This window comes from Myxine glutinosa, chromosome 14 (genome assembly GCF_964187855.1).
Source record: "Myxine glutinosa chromosome 14, kmMyxGlut1.1, whole genome shotgun sequence".
Lineage (NCBI taxonomy): Eukaryota > Metazoa > Chordata > Myxini > Myxiniformes > Myxinidae > Myxine > Myxine glutinosa.
Window position 1 is genome coordinate 8,163,790 of NC_136274.1, and position 21,089 is coordinate 8,184,878.

General features: G+C 44.5%; 1 protein-coding gene across 4 annotated transcripts in view; it reads right to left on the bottom strand.

The window, feature by feature from the left end:
* LOC137439405 (hepatocyte nuclear factor 1-beta) overlaps positions 1-21,089 on the bottom strand; it is a 113,562-nt gene that overhangs the window by 83,992 nt on the left and 8,481 nt on the right. For all 4 annotated transcript variants that reach the window (XR_013621421.1, XR_013621422.1, XM_068135130.2 and 1 more), the window contains exons 2-4: positions 10,131-10,330; positions 2,520-2,715; positions 1,758-1,966 (exon numbers count right to left, since the gene is read on the bottom strand). Coding sequence is in view for 2 of the 4 variants with exons in the window: in XM_068135130.2 (XP_067991231.2) it covers positions 1,758-1,966; positions 2,520-2,715; positions 10,131-10,330 (605 nt within the window). In the remaining 2 variants the exon portion in view is untranslated. The remainder of the gene's footprint in view (positions 1-1,757; positions 1,967-2,519; positions 2,716-10,130; positions 10,331-21,089) is intronic.

The window sequence follows — 21,089 nt, forward strand, 5'->3', positions numbered from 1 at the left end:
TCTCCAAGGCTTCGAGGAGTTAGAAGGTACATCTCGTGAGTGTTCGGTACAAATTCCCAAAGTGATACGAATGACCATTTTGTGGTTCTTTTTAGGTCCACCACGACATGTTTTTTTGAGCAATTAGCCTGACAGCAGGGTTTGGCACGAAGACCGCCGCCGCAAAGCACACTCAACCACATATGCTTTACAAGCTACAAAGGCGACGAAATAAATCACTACAAATTTCAAGTCGAGGATAAATCACCGAGGAAATAGGAAATGGCCAGTGAAAAAGAGCACAGCGGTCGCAAAGCAATAAAGCGTGGAAAAGGGCAGGTTAAAACAAAGGTCGCCACACCAATTGGCAGTCACGGTGGAGGAACTCGGGGAGCACGGTTTCTTTTACCCCGACGAGTATGGAGTTTCAGATGGTGCTAAACACGCACAGAAAGAAATACAGAAACTAAACAAACCAAGTTACACAACAGATAAATGTTTTTATAAGTGTTTACATTTTTTTTTTTTGGTGTACGTATCCTCACTGCGAAGTTTAAATCATAACGAAGAAGGCCTGCTGAGTAAAATAAATGACAGTTTGGTCACATAAATAACTACTTCTAAAACTACCATTACTACTATTACTACCAGTACTACCACTACTACTACTACTACTATGGCCCCAATTATTCCCCACCTTCTCATAGGGGCGGCTAGGAGACTTATTTTACCAAGTCTTTCACGAACCGGCTTCCCAGGCCAGATATTAGACTGATGGTGAATTTGGGTAAGAATTTATCAATTGTACACATTACCTGTGATAACTCTCCTCTTCGTTGCAAAAAAAACACTGTGCGGCCTTTTACATCCACCAACTAATGCTATCAGACCAGATACCCGACTTAACGTCTCAATCACAGGGATGACAGTTTGTGATGAAATACCCTGCCAGCGAAGCACCAATCTGGCAGTTTACAGTCAGGAAAGGAATATCAAACCTAGACTAGACAGCTGAAAGGTAAGTGCACAATGTCTGCACCATGCTGTCAGTCTTAGTATCCTAAATACACCAATTAAATATACTAGCAACGGTACCCATCCTACGGGCGGGGCTTCAATTGGGAGGCCCAAATGAAGAGGCAAAATATCAGAAATTGAGGCCTTTTTTTATTTTAAACGATTCATATAAACATCCGTTGAATCATATCACACGCAAATCATCAAAATCTAAACAGTACATGGCGCCCATTTTGAAAAAGATTGAATTCTGCAAAACGGAAGTGGCCGCTACACGTCTTTCTCAGTCGCACGTTTATGTGTGAAGAGTGCGCGCCGAATCTGTAACATGGAAGCGGCCGCTACACCTGTTTCTCAGTCGCTTTGCACACGCTACCGTGTTACTTCAGAGCCGCACGTTTATATAGGAAGAGTTCGTCAGGAGTCGATCTACTCTCTCCTGGTCCGTAGAATTTCAACAAAAGCCACATCACTGTTCATATCGGTAAATATTATTCAATCGTGTTTGGAAAAACTGGAAAATTGGAAAATTGGAAAAATTGGAAAAACAATATAGCCTATTTTACTCCAGGGGGTCCTAGGATTACCCACCCAAAATATCGTTGCGATCGGTTCAGCCGTTTTTGCGGTACCTTCGAACGGACAGACAGACAGACGGACGGACATTTGGTGAATTATAGTAAGATTCTGTAAACTGAAAAAAATCTCAAAGCACCAACATGCAATTGAAGGTTTCGCAAAGATGTGGTGACGAGGCATACCGATAATGTGTCCCGGTGAAGGAGAGTTCCCCGCAATGCTGTGCGTGGGTTCGCTGCCCGACTCGTAGGCATCCAGAGCAACCTTGTGTCTGAAAGCCTCCTCCTTGCGGCGGTTTGCAAACCAGTTGTACACCCGAACTTCCGTGACTAAGTTAGATCCAAGACCATGCACTTGCAACGGTGAAACGCCACGCTGCAGACACTCCGCCCTGGCGAGAAATACAAGGATTGCATCAGCGCAGATTCCACACGAATGGAAAATATACTCGATATGCTTCACTGTCATAACGAGGATGGTAATTTCGTGCATTTTCATAGTACGCTCCTTGTAAAACTGTGTCAGTTGCAAACCTTATCCACCGTTGCCCCTCTTACCAATGTCCATATCTCATCAGTTCAGCTGACAAGAGGAGACAATCAGAGCTGAGTGCCATTAGCTGTGGCATGTTTGCTGGAGTTTTTCTCTCTTGCCCTTTTTCTCTTCCGTTTGCCCTTCTTGATATATACGTGCTAAGGTGTGTTGCTCAGGTATGTACTTTGCAGGATAACATGATTTGTGGGTAGAGAATTCATTCCGATCTAAGTTCCCTTTGCTTTTCTGACACCAGAAAAGTAGCTTTTCCACTAATATATGAGAGCAAAGTTCGGTCAGAAGGGTACTTTGCTTGTTAAGTTAACTTTGCAGAAACCTGAGTTGCCAAGGGCCCTGCGGGTTGGTTTATCAGGAAGCCTAAGCTGTAGAGGAAGAACTTGATAACACACCTGTTGCACTCTTCCACGAGCGCTTCTCTCTCTTCCTTGCTCGGGTTCTTCTGCCTCTCGTATGCCTGCCGGAGGATCTGCTGCGATGCCGGGCCCCACTTGAAGCGGTTCCGACGAGAGCGTTTGCCAAGCGGTTCGTCGCTTGTGACGTCCTCCACACCTCCGGCGATACCCAGCGTTACACTGTGGCTGAATTCTGCAAATGAATTTCAATGTGCATACTTGGGATAACCAAGTAAAATCCGGAAAACAACAACGTGTTTTGCACTTCATACATTGTATGTAATCTGACAGTAACGACCATGATAGATTGATACAAAATGACTCGGAGTACAAAGTTCTGTGTTGACCGTTCGTTTAGGATACGGTTTATCCCAAAAGCAATTTCATCATGCAGACTATTATCACACTAACTTAACATGCAAAACACTGACTCTCCAGCTCTGACATGTTACTCATGTAGGGACAGATTGGATATCTCAGAGGTAGTGCACTCTCTTTTGAGGGGTCTAGTTTAGGTTCAATTCCTCACTACTCCTGACTTCCTGAGTATTCCTATGGTGCTTTGTGGGCAGGGTGTTGCATCAATCGGTAAGTCGTCCTTTGGAGGGACATTAAGAAGAGTATCCCAACCATGAGCATTTTGCTTTTGGGTGTTCTCATGGTACCTTTCAAAAGGAGTAGGTCATTGTGTGCCCACCATTGCCAAAGCAAAAATCAGCATTGGCAGCAAAACGTGTAACTTTAGTTCTCTTTGAACCTCGATCAAAAATAAATGATCACAGACAATCATGATTAGATTTTTAAATAAATAAATAAAGAACCACCATTGTTTAGGCCTCATCGTTCAATAAACCTGTCAAATAAGAAAGTCCTTCAATTGTAACACCTTTACCTATTACTTTAGCATTTTTGCCAACCAAAAGGTTCAATGGTCTTTGGACTTTGGAACCCGCAGCAAAAGGTAACAAAAACTCCACCCTTTACAGGTGATGGTGTGTGTGGTGAGAGAAAGTCACTCTGGTAATAGGCTTGCGGTACACTCAACCTGTGGTTCCACTTTCTGTTCCACTCAACCTGACTCTGCATATCCGTTTGTCCTGAGTCTTGAGGGGAGTGCGCTTACTCCTCCAGCTTCAACTTAAATCGCATGGCGTTCCTTTTTTAATGTAGAGCACTTGCAACTTATATCCATTTCATGACTTGATATCATCAGGACAAATTGTATAGTGTCTAAGTCTCATGTCCAAGGGCTTTCCCCCTCATTTGTGCTGACCATCTTCAAGGATCTTGGACAAGCAGGGGTGGATCCAGGGGGGGGGTGCAGGGGGTGCGCACCCCCCCCCCCCTTCGATCCAGGATGAGGGTGCAGGCGGTGCGAATCTGCTGAACTGTTGGACCAGGGAAGAACACAAGGAACTGTAGAAACTTCGAAGAACGCACGAAATGCCGTTTCTGACGATCAATTTTTTTAATTTCCTGGGTGAAGACCCCCAGACTCCCCCTTTATCCCCCCCCCCCCAGCGCTATAGTTTCATGCACCCCCCCCCCCCCTCGTCTTGAAATTCCTGGATCCACCCCTGAGAAGGGTTACACAACGGACAGGGACATTCCGACGTGATGGACAAATAAACCGAATATGTTGGATCCCAAATGTTGTCAGAATTTTCCTGTGCTCTTTCCATGTCTTTGCTTTCCCCACTTGACACCCTTTCCTTACATAAGAAGTGTTTCTTCTAGTTTTGTTCAGTCTCACTCTTCCCCCCAGAAAGCCAAGATGGCTGTCGCAGACCATCAAAATACCCTCCCTGCATTGTGTGACCTTTTGTTCTCCTCATAACCTGACCTGAATCTCACTCTGGTATGCAACTGTTTACCTGTCCTACCGTTTGAACAAGATATCAAAATATCTCTTGCTCAAATTATATCATAAGCATATTTTTCTTCCATAAATGATTAAAGGCAATCAGCTGAACCTCCTCCACGAGGGTTTGATGCATCACCTTACTCGTACAGCACTAGGTAAGGACGTACCCTCCATGTTTGCTTTGCAGTCGCCTCATGTTTAATCCCAGGCAAAACTAGTTATACATCCCTTTACTGTAGTTATTAGAATTGATTATATTTTGGTGAAGATCCGGATCCGGATCCTAGAATTTTAAAAAGTTATTCGGCATCATTGAGAGATGAGGCCAAAAACGATATACAGCAATTTATCTTAAAAAGTTACGGATGGATTATGACAAAACTGTGTGGATGAGTTGGGTAGGTGACAAGAACAAGCCGATTCAATTTTGATTCAGGTCTGGATTCAGATCCGGTCTATCAGTGGGGTATAAACGTAAAATATTCAGCCTGGCAGAGGTATGTGCTCAACTGAGTGCCGTTCTAGTTGGCATTGAAGTCACACAATTAATACCAGTTCATATTGCAGATTCATTTGAGTATTCCCCCATTTGTTGCATTAAACATAAGGCGACTGCAACGCAAACATGGAGGGTGCGTCCTTACCTAGTGCTGTACGAGTAAGGTGAAGCAACAAACCCTCGTAGAGGAGGTTAAGGTGATTTTCTTGAATTATCTATGGAAGAAAATATGCTTATGACATCATTTGAGCAAGAGATATTCTTAGCCAGAAATGAGGCCAAATAAATGTGTCTATGTCATCAGAATTCCCTGAGGTATCAGGAGATCTCAACGAGTGGTCATCACTAAATCAGGGAGATCGTGGACTGGGAATCAACTCTGGACACGTCACTAAATCAGGGAGATCGTGTACTGGGAATCAACTCTGGACACGTCACTAAATCAGGGAAATCGTGGACTGGGAATCAACTCTGGACACGTCACTAAATCAGGGAGATCGTGGACTGGGAATCAACTCTGGACACGTCACTAAATCAGGGAAATCGTGGACTGCGAACCAACTCTGGACACGTCATTAAATCAGGGAGATCGTGGACTGGGAATCAACTCTGGACACGTCATTAAATCAGGGAGATCGTGGACTGCGAACCAACTCTGGACACGTCACTAAATCAGGGAGCTCGTGGACTGGGAATCAACTCTGGACACGTCACTAAATCAGGGAGATCATGGACTGGGAATCAACTCTGGACACGTCATTAAATAAGGGAGATCGTGGACTGGGAATCAACTCTGGACACGTCACTAAATCAGGGAGATCGTGGACTGGGAATCATCTCTGGACACGTCACTAAATCAGGGAGATCGTGGACTGGGAATCAACTCTGGACACGTCACCCCACGACGAGTGGTGATCATTAAATCGGGGAAATCGTGGACTGGGAATCAATTCTGGACAGGTCACTAAATCAGGGAAATCGTGGACTGGGAATCAACTCTGGGCACGTCACTAAATCAGGGAAATCGTGGACTGGGAATCAACTCTGGACACGTCATTAAATCAGGGAGATCGTGGACTGGGAATCAACTCTGGACACATCACTAAATCAGGGAGATCGTGGACTGGGAATCAACTCTGGACACGTCACTAAATCAGGGAGATCTTGGACTGGGAATCAACTCTGGACACGTCATTAAATCAGGGAGATCGTGGACTGGGAATCAACTCTGGACACATCACTAAATCAGGGAGATCGTGGACTGGGAATCAACTCTGGACACGTCACTAAATCAGGGAGATCGTGGACTGGGAATCAACTCTGGACACGTCACTAAATCAGGGAGATCGTGGACTGGGTATCAACTCTGGACACATCATTAAATCAGGGAGATCCTGGACTGGGAATCAACACTGGACACGTCACTAAATCAGGGAGATCGTGGACTGGGAATCAACTCTGGACACGTCATTAAATCAGGGAGATCGTGGACTGGGAATCAACTCTGGACACGTCACTAAATCAGGGAGATCGTGGACTGGGAATCAACTCTGGACACGTCACTAAATCAGGGAGATCGTGGACTGGGAATCAACTCTGGACACGTCACCCCACGACGAGTGGTGATCATTAAATCGTGGACTGGGAATCAACTCTGGGCACGTCACTAAATCAGGGAAATCGTGGACTGGGAATCAACTCTGGACACATCACAAAATCAGGGAAATCGTGGACTGGGAATCAACTCTGGACCCGTCACGAAATCAGGGAAATCGTGGACTGGGAATCCAGGATCTGGATGATGTCCAGATCATCCAATCTGGACACGTCACTAAATCAGGGAAATCGTGGACTGGGAATCAACTCTGGACACGTCACCCCACGACGAGTGGTGATCATTAAATCGGGGAAATCGTGGACTGGGAATCAACTCTGGACACGTCACTAAATCAGGGAAATCGTGGACTGGGAATCAACTCTGGACACGTCACAAAATCAGGGAGATCGTGGACTGGGAATCAACTCTGGACACGTCACTAAATCAGGGAGCTCGTGGACTGGGAATCAACTCTGGACACGTCACTAAATCAGGGAGATCGTGGACTGGGAATCAACTCTGGACACGTCACTAAATCAGGGAGCTCGTGGACTGGGAATCAACTCTGGACACGTCACTAAATCAGGGAGATCATGGACTGGGAATCAACTCTGGACACGTCATTAAATAAGGGAGATCGTGGACTGGGAATCAACTCTGGACACGTCACTAAATCAGGGAGATCGTGGACTGGGAATCATCTCTGGACACGTCACTAAATCAGGGAGATCGTGGACTGGGAATCAACTCTGGACACGTCACCCCACGACGAGTGGTGATCATTAAATCGGGGAAATCGTGGACTGGGAATCAATTCTGGACAGGTCACTAAATCAGGGAAATCGTGGACTGGGAATCAACTCTGGGCACGTCACTAAATCAGGGAAATCGTGGACTGGGAATCAACTCTGGACACGTCATTAAATCAGGGAGATCGTGGACTGGGAATCAACTCTGGACACATCACTAAATCAGGGAGTTCGTGGACTGGGAATCAACTCTGGACACGTCACTAAATCAGGGAGATCTTGGACTGGGAATCAACTCTGGACACGTCATTAAATCAGGGAGATCGTGGACTGGGAATCAACTCTGGACACATCACTAAATCAGGGAGATCGTGGACTGGGAATCAACTCTGGACACGTCACTAAATCAGGGAGATCGTGGACTGGGAATCAACTCTGGACACGTCACTAAATCAGGGAGATCGTGGACTGGGTATCAACTCTGGACACATCATTAAATCAGGGAGATCCTGGACTGGGAATCAACACTGGACACGTCACTAAATCAGGGAGATCGTGGACTGGGAATCAACTCTGGACACGTCATTAAATCAGGGAGATCGTGGACTGGGAATCAACTCTGGACACGTCACTAAATCAGGGAGATCGTGGACTGGGAATCAACTCTGGACACGTCACTAAATCAGGGAGATCGTGGACTGGGAATCAACTCTGGACACGTCACCCCACGACGAGTGGTGATCATTAAATCGTGGACTGGGAATCAACTCTGGGCACGTCACTAAATCAGGGAAATCGTGGACTGGGAATCAACTCTGGACACATCACAAAATCAGGGAAATCGTGGACTGGGAATCAACTCTGGACCCGTCACGAAATCAGGGAAATCGTGGACTGGGAATCCAGGATCTGGATGATGTCCAGATCATCCAATCTGGACACGTCACTAAATCAGGGAAATCGTGGACTGGGAATCAACTCTGGACACGTCACCCCACGACGAGTGGTGATCATTAAATCGGGGAAATCGTGGACTGGGAATCAACTCTGGACACGTCACTAAATCAGGGAAATCGTGGACTGGGAATCCAGAATCTGGATGATGTCCAGGTCATCCAATCTGGACACGTCACTAAATCAGGGAAATCGTGGACTGGGAATCAACTCTGGACACGTCACTAAATCAGGGAAATCGTGGACTGGGAATCAACTCTGGACACGTCACTAAATCAGGGAAATCGTGGACTGGGAATCAACTCTGGACACGTCACTAAATCAGGGAAATCGTGGACTGGGAATCAATTCTGGACAGGTCACTAAATCAGGGAAATCGTGGACTGGGAATCAACTCTGGACACGTCACTAAATCAGGGAAATCGTGGACTAGGAATCAACTCTGAACATGTCACTAAATCGGGGAAATCGTGGACTGGGAATCAACTCTGGACACGTCACTAAATCAGGGAAATCGTGGACTGCGAACCAACTCTGGAGACGTCACTAAATCAGGGAGATCTTGGACTGGGAATCAACTCTGGACCACTCGATCAGAAGGGAGCCAATTACATCGTTCTTACAACTCACACAGAATTCCACAAATGGAAACACTGAGAACTTAGAACAGGTGGAAAAAGTCTTCATCACTCATTTCAAGTTATATTAAAGTACGTACAGTTCTGCTTCGATACAATTCGTCCGACCGACCGACGGTTTATTAATTTATTTAAACAATTTGCATGCCTCATACAAATCAACGTATGTGTTTCAATTTCACTTTCACTCACACAAAACCTTGTTCATCCAATCTGAGCCCTGTTTGAGGCAATGTTTTTATGGCCTGATGCCCTTCCTGACGCCAACCCTTGGTCGCCTCTTACGACGCGCAGGGATAAGGTGTACCTATTCTAAATCAGGGTACGCACCGGGATCATTCATCCCAGCAAGCTGGTACTCAATTTGCTGACCTCGGAAGGATGACAGGCTGAGTCAACCTCCCTGGCGTTAATTCAGCGATCTACCGGGATTCGAACTCAGGATCCTAGGATCCCAAGCCGGCACCCTAACCGCTAGGCCAACGAACCCAGGATCCTAGGATCCCAAGGCGGCACCCTAACCGCTAAGCCAACGAACCCAGAATCCTAGGATCCCAAGCCGGCACCCTAACCGCTAAGCCAACGAACCCAGGATCCTAGGATCCCAAGCCAGCACCCTAACCGCTAAGCCAATGAACCCAGGATCCTAGGATCCCAAGCCAGCACCCTAACCGCTAAGCCAACGAACCCAGGATCCTAGGATCCCAAGCCGGCACCCTAACTGCTAAGCCAACGAACCCAGGATCCTAGGATCCCAAGACGGCACCCTAACCGCTAAGCCAACGAACCCAGGATCCTAGGATCCCAAGGCGGCACCCTAACCGCTAAGCCAACGAACCCAGGATCCTAGGATCCCAAGGCGGCACCCTAACCGCTAACCCAACGAACCCAGGATCCGAGGATCCTAAGCCGGCACCCTAACCGCTAAGCCAACGAACCCAGGATCCCAAGACGGCACCCTAACCGCTAAGCCAACGAACCCAGGATCCTAGGATCCCAAGGCGGCACCCTAACCGCTAAGCAAGATATGACTATGAACAGGATTCGCCAAGTACATTCCGATCGGCCAAGTAATAATTATCCTCAGGTAAGTTGGAGGTTCAATAAATTCTTGCCAATTTATTGAAAATTCTCATTATGCAGCAAAGCATTGATCGGTATGGTAATGGTGGTGATATAACTTAGTACAAATCCTTTTGGAGTTCTTAAGACTCATGGTGGTGTGCAAGGAAAGCTCATAGATCAGAGCTCACAGAGTAAGCCCGTGCACACGGAGATCGACCGCCGAGTGTGCTCAAAGTACTTACGACGCAGGATTTCTCTCTTTTTGCAAATGTACCACATGTAGAGTGACGCACGCTTCTGGTTCTTCATGGGGGTGCCCTTGTTGAGGTGCTGAGACAGATGGGACTGATTCAGGCCCGTAGCATCCACAACCTCCCTCTGGGGGATGTTGTGTTGCTGCATGTAGCTCTTGATAAGCTTTGAAACGCGCCATGGGTCCTCGCTGAAGTGGAAAGAATAGAGCACGACAAAATAAATCCTTCAGTCTTCATCAGGAAAGGAATAAATCATTATACTTTGGCATTGAAGTCACGTGGGGAAAACACCATTTAAGGGAGGGGAAATTGAAAGGGAAACATTGAAATACGTGGGAACTGGTGGGTGGATTAGGAAACTCATAGAAAACATGTATTAGGAAAGGTTGATAGTAGATTAACTCAAGACTCAGAGTGGCAAGGACGAAATGACTCGATTTTGGTGAAGATCTGGATCCGGAGCTAGATCCGAGAATTTTTTTCACCATATGAAAGATGGAGGGAAAAAACGATAAAAAACAAGATATTTCAAAAAGTTGTGGACTGATTCGGACGAAACTTGGTGGGTATGTTGGGTGCCGGATAAGGAAGTAGTTATTAAAGTTTAGTGAAGATTCGAATCCAGATCCGGATCAAACAATTTTTTAAATGATTCTTCACCATTGAGTGATGGGGAAAAAAACAAAAATAAGATAGCATGATATTTCAAAACGTTGTGGACGGATTCGGACAAAACTTGGTGGAGAGGTTGGGTATGTGACAGGACGCAATGATTCGATTTTGGTGAAGATCCGGATCTGGATCAGAGAATTACTTTATGGATTCTTCACCATTGAGAGATCGGGCAAAAACCGATATATAGCACGATATCTGAAAAAGTTGTGCAGGCATTCGGACAAAACTTGGTGTTCAGGTTGGGTGTGTGACAAAGAAGAAATGATTCAATTTTGGTGAAGATCCGGAGCTAGATCCGAGAATTTTTTTCACCATTGAAAGATGGAGGGAAAAAACGATAAAAAAACAAGATATTTCAAAAAGTTGTGGACTGATTCGGACGAAACTTGGTGGGTATGTTGGGTGCCGGATAAGGAAGTAGTTATTAAATTTTAGTGAAGATTCGAATCCAGATCCGGATCCAGATCCGGTTTATTCTTCACCATTGAGTGATGGGGAAAAAAACAAAAATAAGATAGCATGATATTTCAAAACGTTGTGGACTGATTCGGACGAAACTTCGTGGATATGTTTGGTGCCGGATAAGGAAGCAGTTATTAAAGTTTAGTGAAGATTCGAATCCAGATCCGGATCAAACAATTTTTTAAATGATTCTTCACCATTGAGTGATGGGGAAAAAAACAAAAATAAGATAGCATGATATTTCAAAACGTTGTGGACGGATTCGGACAAAACTTGGTGGAGAGGTTGGGTATGTGACAGGACGCAATGATTCGATTTTGGTGAAGATCCGGATCTGGATCAGAGAATTACTTTATGGATTCTTCACCATTGAGAGATCGGGCAAAAACCGATATATAGCACGATATCTGAAAAAGTTGTGCAGGCATTCGGACAAAACTTGGTGTTCAGGTTGGGTGTGTGACAAAGAAGAAATGATTCAATTTTGGTGAAGATCCGGAGCTAGATCCGAGAATTTTTTTCACCATTGAAAGATGGAGGGAAAAAACGATAAAAAAACAAGATATTTCAAAAAGTTGTGGACTGATTCGGACGAAACTTGGTGGGTATGTTGGGTGCCGGATAAGGAAGTAGTTATTAAATTTTAGTGAAGATTCGAATCCAGATCCGGATCCAGATCCGGTTTATTCTTCACCATTGAGTGATGGGGAAAAAAACAAAAATAAGATAGCATGATATTTCAAAACGTTGTGGACTGATTCGGACGAAACTTCGTGGATATGTTTGGTGCCGGATAAGGAAGCAGTTATTAAAGTTTAGTGAAGATTCGAATCCAGATCCGGATCAAACAATTTTTTAAATGATTCTTCACCATTGAGTGATGGGGAAAAAAACAAAAATAAGATAGCATGATATTTCAAAACGTTGTGGACGGATTCGGACAAAACTTGGTGGAGAGGTTGGGTATGTGACAGGACGCAATGATTCGATTTTGGTGAAGATCCGGATCTGGATCAGAGAATTACTTTATGGATTCTTCACCATTGAGAGATCGGGCAAAAACCGATATATAGCACGATATCTGAAAAAGTTGTGCAGGCATTCGGACAAAACTTGGTGTTCAGGTTGGGTGTGTGACAAAGAAGAAATGATTCAATTTTGGTGAAGATCCGGAGCTAGATCCGAGAATTTTTTTCACCATTGAAAGATGGAGGGAAAAAACGATAAAAAAACAAGATATTTCAAAAAGTTGTGGACTGATTCGGACGAAACTTGGTGGGTATGTTGGGTGCCGGATAAGGAAGTAGTTATTAAATTTTAGTGAAGATTCGAATCCAGATCCGGATCAAACAATTTTTTTAATGATTCTTCACCATTGAGTGATGGGGAAAAAAACAAAAATAAGATAGCATGATATTTCAAAACGTTGTGGACGGATTCGGACAAAATTCGGTGGAGAGGTTGGGTATGTGACAGGACGCAATGATTCGATTTTGGTGAAGATCCGGATCTGGATCAGAGAATTACTTTATGGATTCTTCACCATTGAGAGATGGAGGGAAAAAACGATAAAAAAACAAGATATTTCAAAAAGTTGTGGACGGATTCGGACGAAACTTGGTGGGTATGTTGGGTGCCGGATAAGGAAGTAGTTATTAAAGTTTAGTGAAGATTCGAATCCGGATCCAGATCCGGTTTATTCTTCACCATTGAGTGATGGGGAAAAAAACGATAAAAAAACAAGATATTTCAAAAAGTTGTGGACGGATTCGGACGAAACTTGGTGGGTATGTTGGGTGCCGGATAAGGAAGTAGTTATTAAAGTTTAGTGAAGATTCGAATCCGGATCCAGATCCGGTTTATTCTTCACCATTGAGAGATGGAGGAAAAAAACGATAAAAAAACAAGATATTTCAAAACGTTGTGGGCGGATTCGGACAAAATTCGGTGGAGAGGTTGGGTATGTGACAGGACGCAATGATTCGATTTTGGTGAAGATCCGGATCTGGATCGGAGAATTACTTTATGGATTCTTCACCATTGAGAGATGGAGGGAAAAAACGATAAAAAACAAGATATTTCAAAAAGTTGTGGACTGATTCGGACGAAACTTGGTGGGTATGTTGGGTGCCGGATAAGGAAGCAGGTATTAAATTTTAGTGAAGATTCGAATCCAGATCCGGATCAAACAATTTTTTTAATGATTCTTCACCATTGAGTGATGGGGAAAAAAACAAAAATAAGATAGCATGATATTTCAAAACGTTGTGGACGGATCCGGACAAAATTCGGTGGAGAGGTTGGGTATGTGACAGGACGCAATGATTCGATTTTGGTGAAGATCCGGATCTGGATCGGAGAATTACTTTATGGATTCTTCACCATTGAGAGATCGGGCAAAAACCGATATATAGCACGATATCTGAAAAAGTTGTGCAGGCATTCGGACAAAACTTGGTGTTCAGGTTGGGTGTGTGACAAAGAAGAAATGATTCAATTTTGGTGAAGATCCGGATCCAGATCCGGCAGAGAATTTTAAAAAGAGATTCTTCACCATTGAGTGATCGGGCAAAAACCGATATATAGCACGATGTCTGAAGAAGTTTTGGGCGGATTTGGAGGAAACTTGATTGACTTGTTGAGAAAAGGGGGGAAAGGTTGCATCATTTTCTTTCCGAGATGGATCGATGGTTTCTTTTCTAATGTCCTTCAAAAACTCCAGGAGCTTGAACTCACCGAGAAACGTTTACAACACTTAGAAAATATACAGGAGCCTGAAACATTCCAAGCACCTGAAATGTACCACGACGTCCATTCCTTACATCCTCACATGAAGCAAGGAAATGCAATCCAAACACAATCTAGCGGAGCACATCCATGAACTACAACCTCACTCGGTAGGGCCCAAACCTCCACCAGGCTGAACAGTTTACCAGCCCACCAAATTTCGTCCAAACCTGTCACCAACTTTGTGGGATATCCTGTTCACAGAGACAAACAGACTGACACGGACAGACAGACAATGGTGAAAACATAGGCTGTGTCCCCCTTCAGTGGCGGAGGTAATGACGCATGTTATAAACAGAATGGCTGCACAATAGCACGGCATACCTCACCTTTGGGACGTCCACATTGTCTGGTCAAACGTGCACACACCATTGGTCCAAACGTGCACACACCATTGGTCCAGACGTGCACACACCATTGGTCCAAACATGCACACACCATTGGTCCAAACATGCACACACCATTGGTCAAAACATGCACACACCATTGGTCCAGACGTGCACACACCATTCGTCCAGACGTGCAAACACCATTGGTCCAAATATGCACACACCATTGTTCCAAATGTGCACACACCATTGGTCCAAACATGCACACACCATTGGTCAAAACATGCACACACCATTGGTCAAAACATGCACACACCATTGGTCCAGACGTGCACACACCATTGCTCCAGACGTGCACACACCATTGGTCCAAACATGCACACACCATTGGTCCAAACATGCACACACGAGTGGCCCAAACGTGCACACACTATTGGTCCAGACGTGCACACACCATTGGTCCAGACGTGCACACACCATTGGTCCAGACGTGCACACCAGTGGCCCAGACGTGCACACACCATTGGTCCAGACGTGCACACACCATTGGTCCAGACGTGCACACACCAGTGGTCCAGACATGCACACACCATTGGTCCAGACGTGCACACACCATTGGTCCAGACGTGCACACACCATTGGTCCAGACGTGCACACACCAGTGGTCCAGACGTGCACACACCAGTGGTCCAGACGTGCACACACCATTGGTCCAGACGTGCACACACCAGTGGTCCAGACGTGCACACACCAGTGGTCCAGACGTGCACACACCATTGGTCCAGACGTGCACACACCAGTGGTCCAGACGTGCACACACCATTGGTCCAGACGTGCACACACCATTGGTCCAGACGTGCACACACCAGTGGTCCAGACGTGCACACACCAGTGGTCCAGACGTGCACACACCATTGGTCCAAGTTTCACAAATTGACCATTTTCCACGTTTTCACCAACACTCGGAATTCGCAGTTGAGCGTTTCATGTTTTTATTTCAATGTATTCCAACGTTCTAATCCCGGCACAAGCCGAACCACCAGCGCCGTCTCGGTGCCGACAGTGAAACCTCAGTTTGCCGGTACAAACAAACATCACAACAAAGGGGATTAAGCGCTTAATACCGAGACGAGGTTGTGGCGATAAGGCGAGGGACATGACGTCACAATGCAATGAGCGCGCGCGCGCGTCACGTGTTATGTACAAACGCTTTGGGGCGCGCGACTCACTCTCAGGTGTTATCAGATGTAGAGTGTTGTTTGAAGCAGATTTCAAAAGGATTTGTTGGTTCTTGTGGGGGTTAACACGTCACCCCGTCTGTACTTCTCATGTTAATCGGGAGATTGATCAGGATGAGTGCACGGTATTTAAAATAGGTTACCTTGTGATAACTATAGCTAATTAACGAAACCGAGACACGTGTATTCGGTGATTGCTCAGGTATTCACGGGATACCTGAAAGGTGAAATACCATTAATTTTATTATGATGTACCCGACTCTGTCTGTTATAGGCGTCGGTGCTGCCGTTTCTTGGCAAAGATTATACACTGGGTGGTTTGCCATTGCCTTCCCAGCAGTGGTTCGAGCAGGAATTTGTAATTGGTTGAGGGTGCCGGCGATAGCTCGCCTACTCTTGGCGAAGGATTAAACCGTGGGATCTTTAACGTCCAACAACTAATGCTGGCAGGCAGGACACCCGGCTTAACGTCCATCCGAGGAACTGCACGCATTGGTTGATGAATCCACCTGTATATAAAACACCAGGATGGAGGTTTATACCTGGATCGGGTTTCGAACCCAGGCTAGAGAGAGCTGAGACTTGGAGGGGAGTGTGCGTACCTGTCGGTCATCCTGCCAGCCCTGTTATTTCATTACAGTACATTAAGAACTACAACGGCACTCAGTAGAGAGCATACCTCCGCCAGGTGAACAGTTTACGTTTTGTATCCCAGAGTAGACCAGAAAATGACATATACAGAATCACATTTAATCAAAATCATCCGTCCACAACGTTTTGAGATATCCTGCTATGTATCGTTTTTGGCCCGATCTCCCAATGGTGACGAATCACTTAGCAGATTATACTAGCCGGATCCGGATCTTCACCAAAATCGAATCATTTCGTCCTTGTCACATACGATGCATCTCTGCCAAATTTCGTCCGAATACGTCCACAACTTTGGGATATTTTGTTCACAAACAAACAAATGGACAAACAGACAGGGGCGAAAACATAACCTCCATTCACCTTTGGTGGCGGAGGTAAATATACAGTGTCAGTACTATGAATTCATGGTACAGTATGATACATGATACTGTACTAACCACACACTGTACAGCAGTATTTACTCACCGCACACTGTACAGCAGTACTGTACTCACCGCACACTGTACAGCAGTACTGTACTCACCGCACGATGAACAGCAATATTGTACTCACCGCACACTGTACAGCAGTACTGCACTCACCGCACACTGTACAGCAATATTGTACTCACCGCACACTGTACAGCAATATTGTACTCACCGCACACTGTACAGCAATATTGTACTCACCGCACACTGTACAGCAATATTGTACTCACCGCACACTGTACAGCAATATTGTACTCACCACACAGTGTACAGCAATATTGCACTCGCCGCACACTGTAGAGTACTGTACTCACCGCACACTGTACAGCAGTACTGTACTCACCGCACGATGAACAGCAATATTGTAGTTGTACTCACCGCACGATGAACAGCAATATTGCAGTTGTACTCACCGCACGATGAACAGCAATATTGTAGTTGTACTCACCGCACGATGAACAGCAATATTGTAGTTGTACTCACCGCACGATGAACAGCAATATTGTACTCACCGCACGATGAACAGCAATATTGTAGTTGTACTCACCGCACGATGAACAGCAATATTGTACTCACCGCACACTGTACAGCAGTATTGTACTCACCGCACACTGTACAGCAGTATTGTACTCACCGCACACTGTACAGCAGTATTGTACTCACCGCACACTGTACAGCAGTATTGTACTCACCGCACACTGTACAGCAGTATTGTACTCACCGCACACTGTACAGCAGTATTGTACTCACCGCACACTGTACAGCAGTATTGTACTCACCGCACACTGTACAGCAGTATTGTACTCACCGCACGATGAACAGCAATATTGTACTCACCGCACACTGTACAGCAATATTGTACTCACCGCACACTGTACAGCAGTATTGTACTCACCGCACACTGTACAGCAGTATTGTACTCACCGCACGATGAACAGCAATATTGTACTCACCGCGCACTGTACAGCAATATTGTACTCGCCGCACACTGTACAGCAGTACTGTACTCACCGCACACTCACCAGAACAATGAAGGAAGATGCAGATTATTATCTTCCCTCAACGTATGCCCAAACCCCCTCCATGTTTTCTCGTTAATTCATTCGTTGTTATATCTTTGTCGTTATTGCTTCATTTGAGATTCTTTCTGGCCAGAAAACCTTTTGTAAATCGTCCTGAAATACCTTTGCTCTCTTGCCTCCTTGGTTGTCCCCCAGCACTCTGCACCATAATTAGACAAAACAACGAACTTTATGTTGCAATCGAATACCGTATACATTTTTATTGCTTTAACGATATTTAACGATATGTGTTTGTTGTTTGTCTATAAAATGAAGATTGCATGACAGATTAGGCCGATTCATGAACGTAATAATGTGACACAAATTAAGGTCCAAATGTCCTTTTTAAAATCCCAGAACGTATTGAAAATCGCTTTTGAATGAAGTTCGTGTGAATCCATATATCGGTGTCCGCACTAGTTCGTCCATGGAGCAAACAAAAGAATGAAAGTGATCAAAGCTTGCGAGGGTCTTGTATCAGAATTTCGTTCTCATCAATCAACATCAATGGGGGAGGAGGGAGGACGGCGTCGAGTGAGAGGGGAAAACCTGTTTAACCCCCACAGAGAGAAGGAGAGATAAAAACACACACACATATATATATATATTAGGGTGGGCTTCAAAAAAGCAAAATGCAGATGTTCTCCGGGACATGGTCTATTTTTGTTCCTTGTGGTGTCAAAGGAAACCACACCAAATTTGAATGGAATCCAATAATATTGAGGGGTGCCACATCAGTGATGAATTTTCCCCCATGCAAAAATAGGAATTCCCATTTTTGGGGCTGTATATACACAAAATAAATACATAATTATATATATACATTAAATATAATATTAAAAATAAATATATAGTAAATATACATTAAATAATAAATATACATAAATACACATTATACATTATATATATACAATATATTATACATACAGTTTTGAGACTTCCTATGATCACTATCTGGGCAATTTTCATGCATGTTTTGTACAGGTTCCCGGGGTCAGGGGTACGCTTTTTAGTGTGTAATATGTAGGCCTAACTTATTGACTGTGGCTCTTTTGTAGAGAGTGACCCTGTGGAGTAAGAATTAACAGGATTTTACCCACATTCTTGCTTATTTTGCAGATATGGCATGTGCTAGTACCAGTGTTTCATTGAAAACTCGGGCTCAGGATAATGTGTATCTCATTGGGTCTACTTCTGGAGATGCCATCAAAGGTGCCAAGCTCCCGACTGTGCATCAATCTCTTGTCCTGTTTTTCCATCACCTGAAGAAGGAGAATCGCACTGCCCGGGAGAGTGCAACCCTCACCATTGAAGAGGTTGTGAAGTTCTGGGAAAAAGCTCACCTACCTACAACGACGAAGCAGCACTGCATCCATCGTTTGGAGAGGCTATATGAAGAATGGAGGAGCCTCCAAAAAGGTGCAAAGCGGGGTGGTGCGACCCAAGAGAAAAAGGAAGCATCCTTCAAGGCCTCCTTGGAGAAGACGTTTGATCTTAGGCATGCAGATTCGGAGGCCATAATCACCAACCCCGAGGACAGGAAGTTTCTTCACGATCAATTCTCAGAGAGGAAGGCTTCAATGGGATCTGTAGACACTGTGTTGGAAGCAAAAACGTTCTTGTGTGTTTGAAAGATCAGCAGCCACGAGATGATTATCGTGAACTCCTAGAACTGACTGTCATCTACATGGGAGGAATCCCACCTCGTGGAATCCGGATCATGGCTCCAGGAGCAATGCACAGAGCCAGATGGATGGCAAAAGCACTATATTCACTACAGGTGTTCATGTTTCGGTCAGAGTTCCACTTGACACTTCGAGAGGCGAGAGAACTCCGAGCCTTCAACATTTTTGTCTGCTTTGTGCATGTACAGGTTTGGTTTCGGGCTCCACAAGCTATTGAGGCTCCCCTGAATGACATTAACCTCTTCAAGAAGTTGGAAAAGTTTGAACAAATCAATCAGAAGATGGCTCAGGCAGCCTTGAAGGCACTTGGCCGCCACACGTGGTACATGAGCCCAGTACTAGTGGCATTTGCATTCTTTGACACCAGAATTGACAAAGAAAGCAAGATCAATATGATTGAAGCATTGAAAAATGACGGTGAAAACCCCTCTCCAAAGAGACCAGCTATCAAACGAGGAACCGCCCTGTCAATCGCTGGCCTCATAACAAAACACACCAAGCATTTCTTCAGCGTCCTAGGGACCCCAACTGATTGGATGGATAAGGATCCTGGTTCATGGGAGCAAGAAACCGGCTTTCAGGAAGCAAAGAAAGCCGCCAGTGGCTTAGTCATGGTGAACGACAGGGCAGAAAGGGGTGTCGCATTGATACAAGACTACAATAAGCTCCTTACAAAGGATGAAGAGCAAAAGCAAGCTCTGCTCCAAGTTGTTGCTGCTCACAGGAAGATGTACCCCGATGCCAAGAAGGCAACAGTGGTAAAACAGGCCCAGAAATAGGAGTTACATTTCTCATTATATTTGGGTTTTTTAATATTATGTGATATGGTGTCTCTTCATTTTATGAACTGAACATTTGGATTGTTACCATTGAATTTGAGTTTTCATAGCAATATAGTGCTATTTGTGCAGCTATTGTAACTTGTGTTTGCTAGAATACAAAGAAAGTGAGTGGAGGGTGGATTTTCATAAAACAAACTTCTGGTTTTGCTTTCGATCCATATATAGAAAAGTTTTGTAGACACCTTTAGTTTGAAGGCTGATGTGGCACCCCTAAATAACATCAGATTGCTTTCATATTTGGTGTCTTTTCATTTTGTAACACAAGGAACAACATAAAGCCATGTCCCAGTAAATATTTAAAAGAAATTATTTTGAGCACCACCCTAATATATATATATATATACATACATACATACACACACACACACACACACACACACACACACACACACACACATATATATATATACATATATATATATATATATATATATATATATATCTACACACACACACACACACACACACACACACACACATATATATATATACAGACTTGGCATTTAATATGGAATATTTTTTTTGTGGGGCTGAACTTACTTTTCAAGATGTCTTAGAACCAAAAGTTCATTGGAATTATGTTGAAATTATTCTCGATTTTGTTAATGTGACCTTTAAAAGAAACAAAAACCACATTTGACATTTCGAAACAAATAAATTGATCCTTGAAAGTGATGTAAACTGATATCGACCTCAATTCATGGACAGTACTGTGTTAAACTTCTGTACGTTTTCCAGAAGTATCTCTTT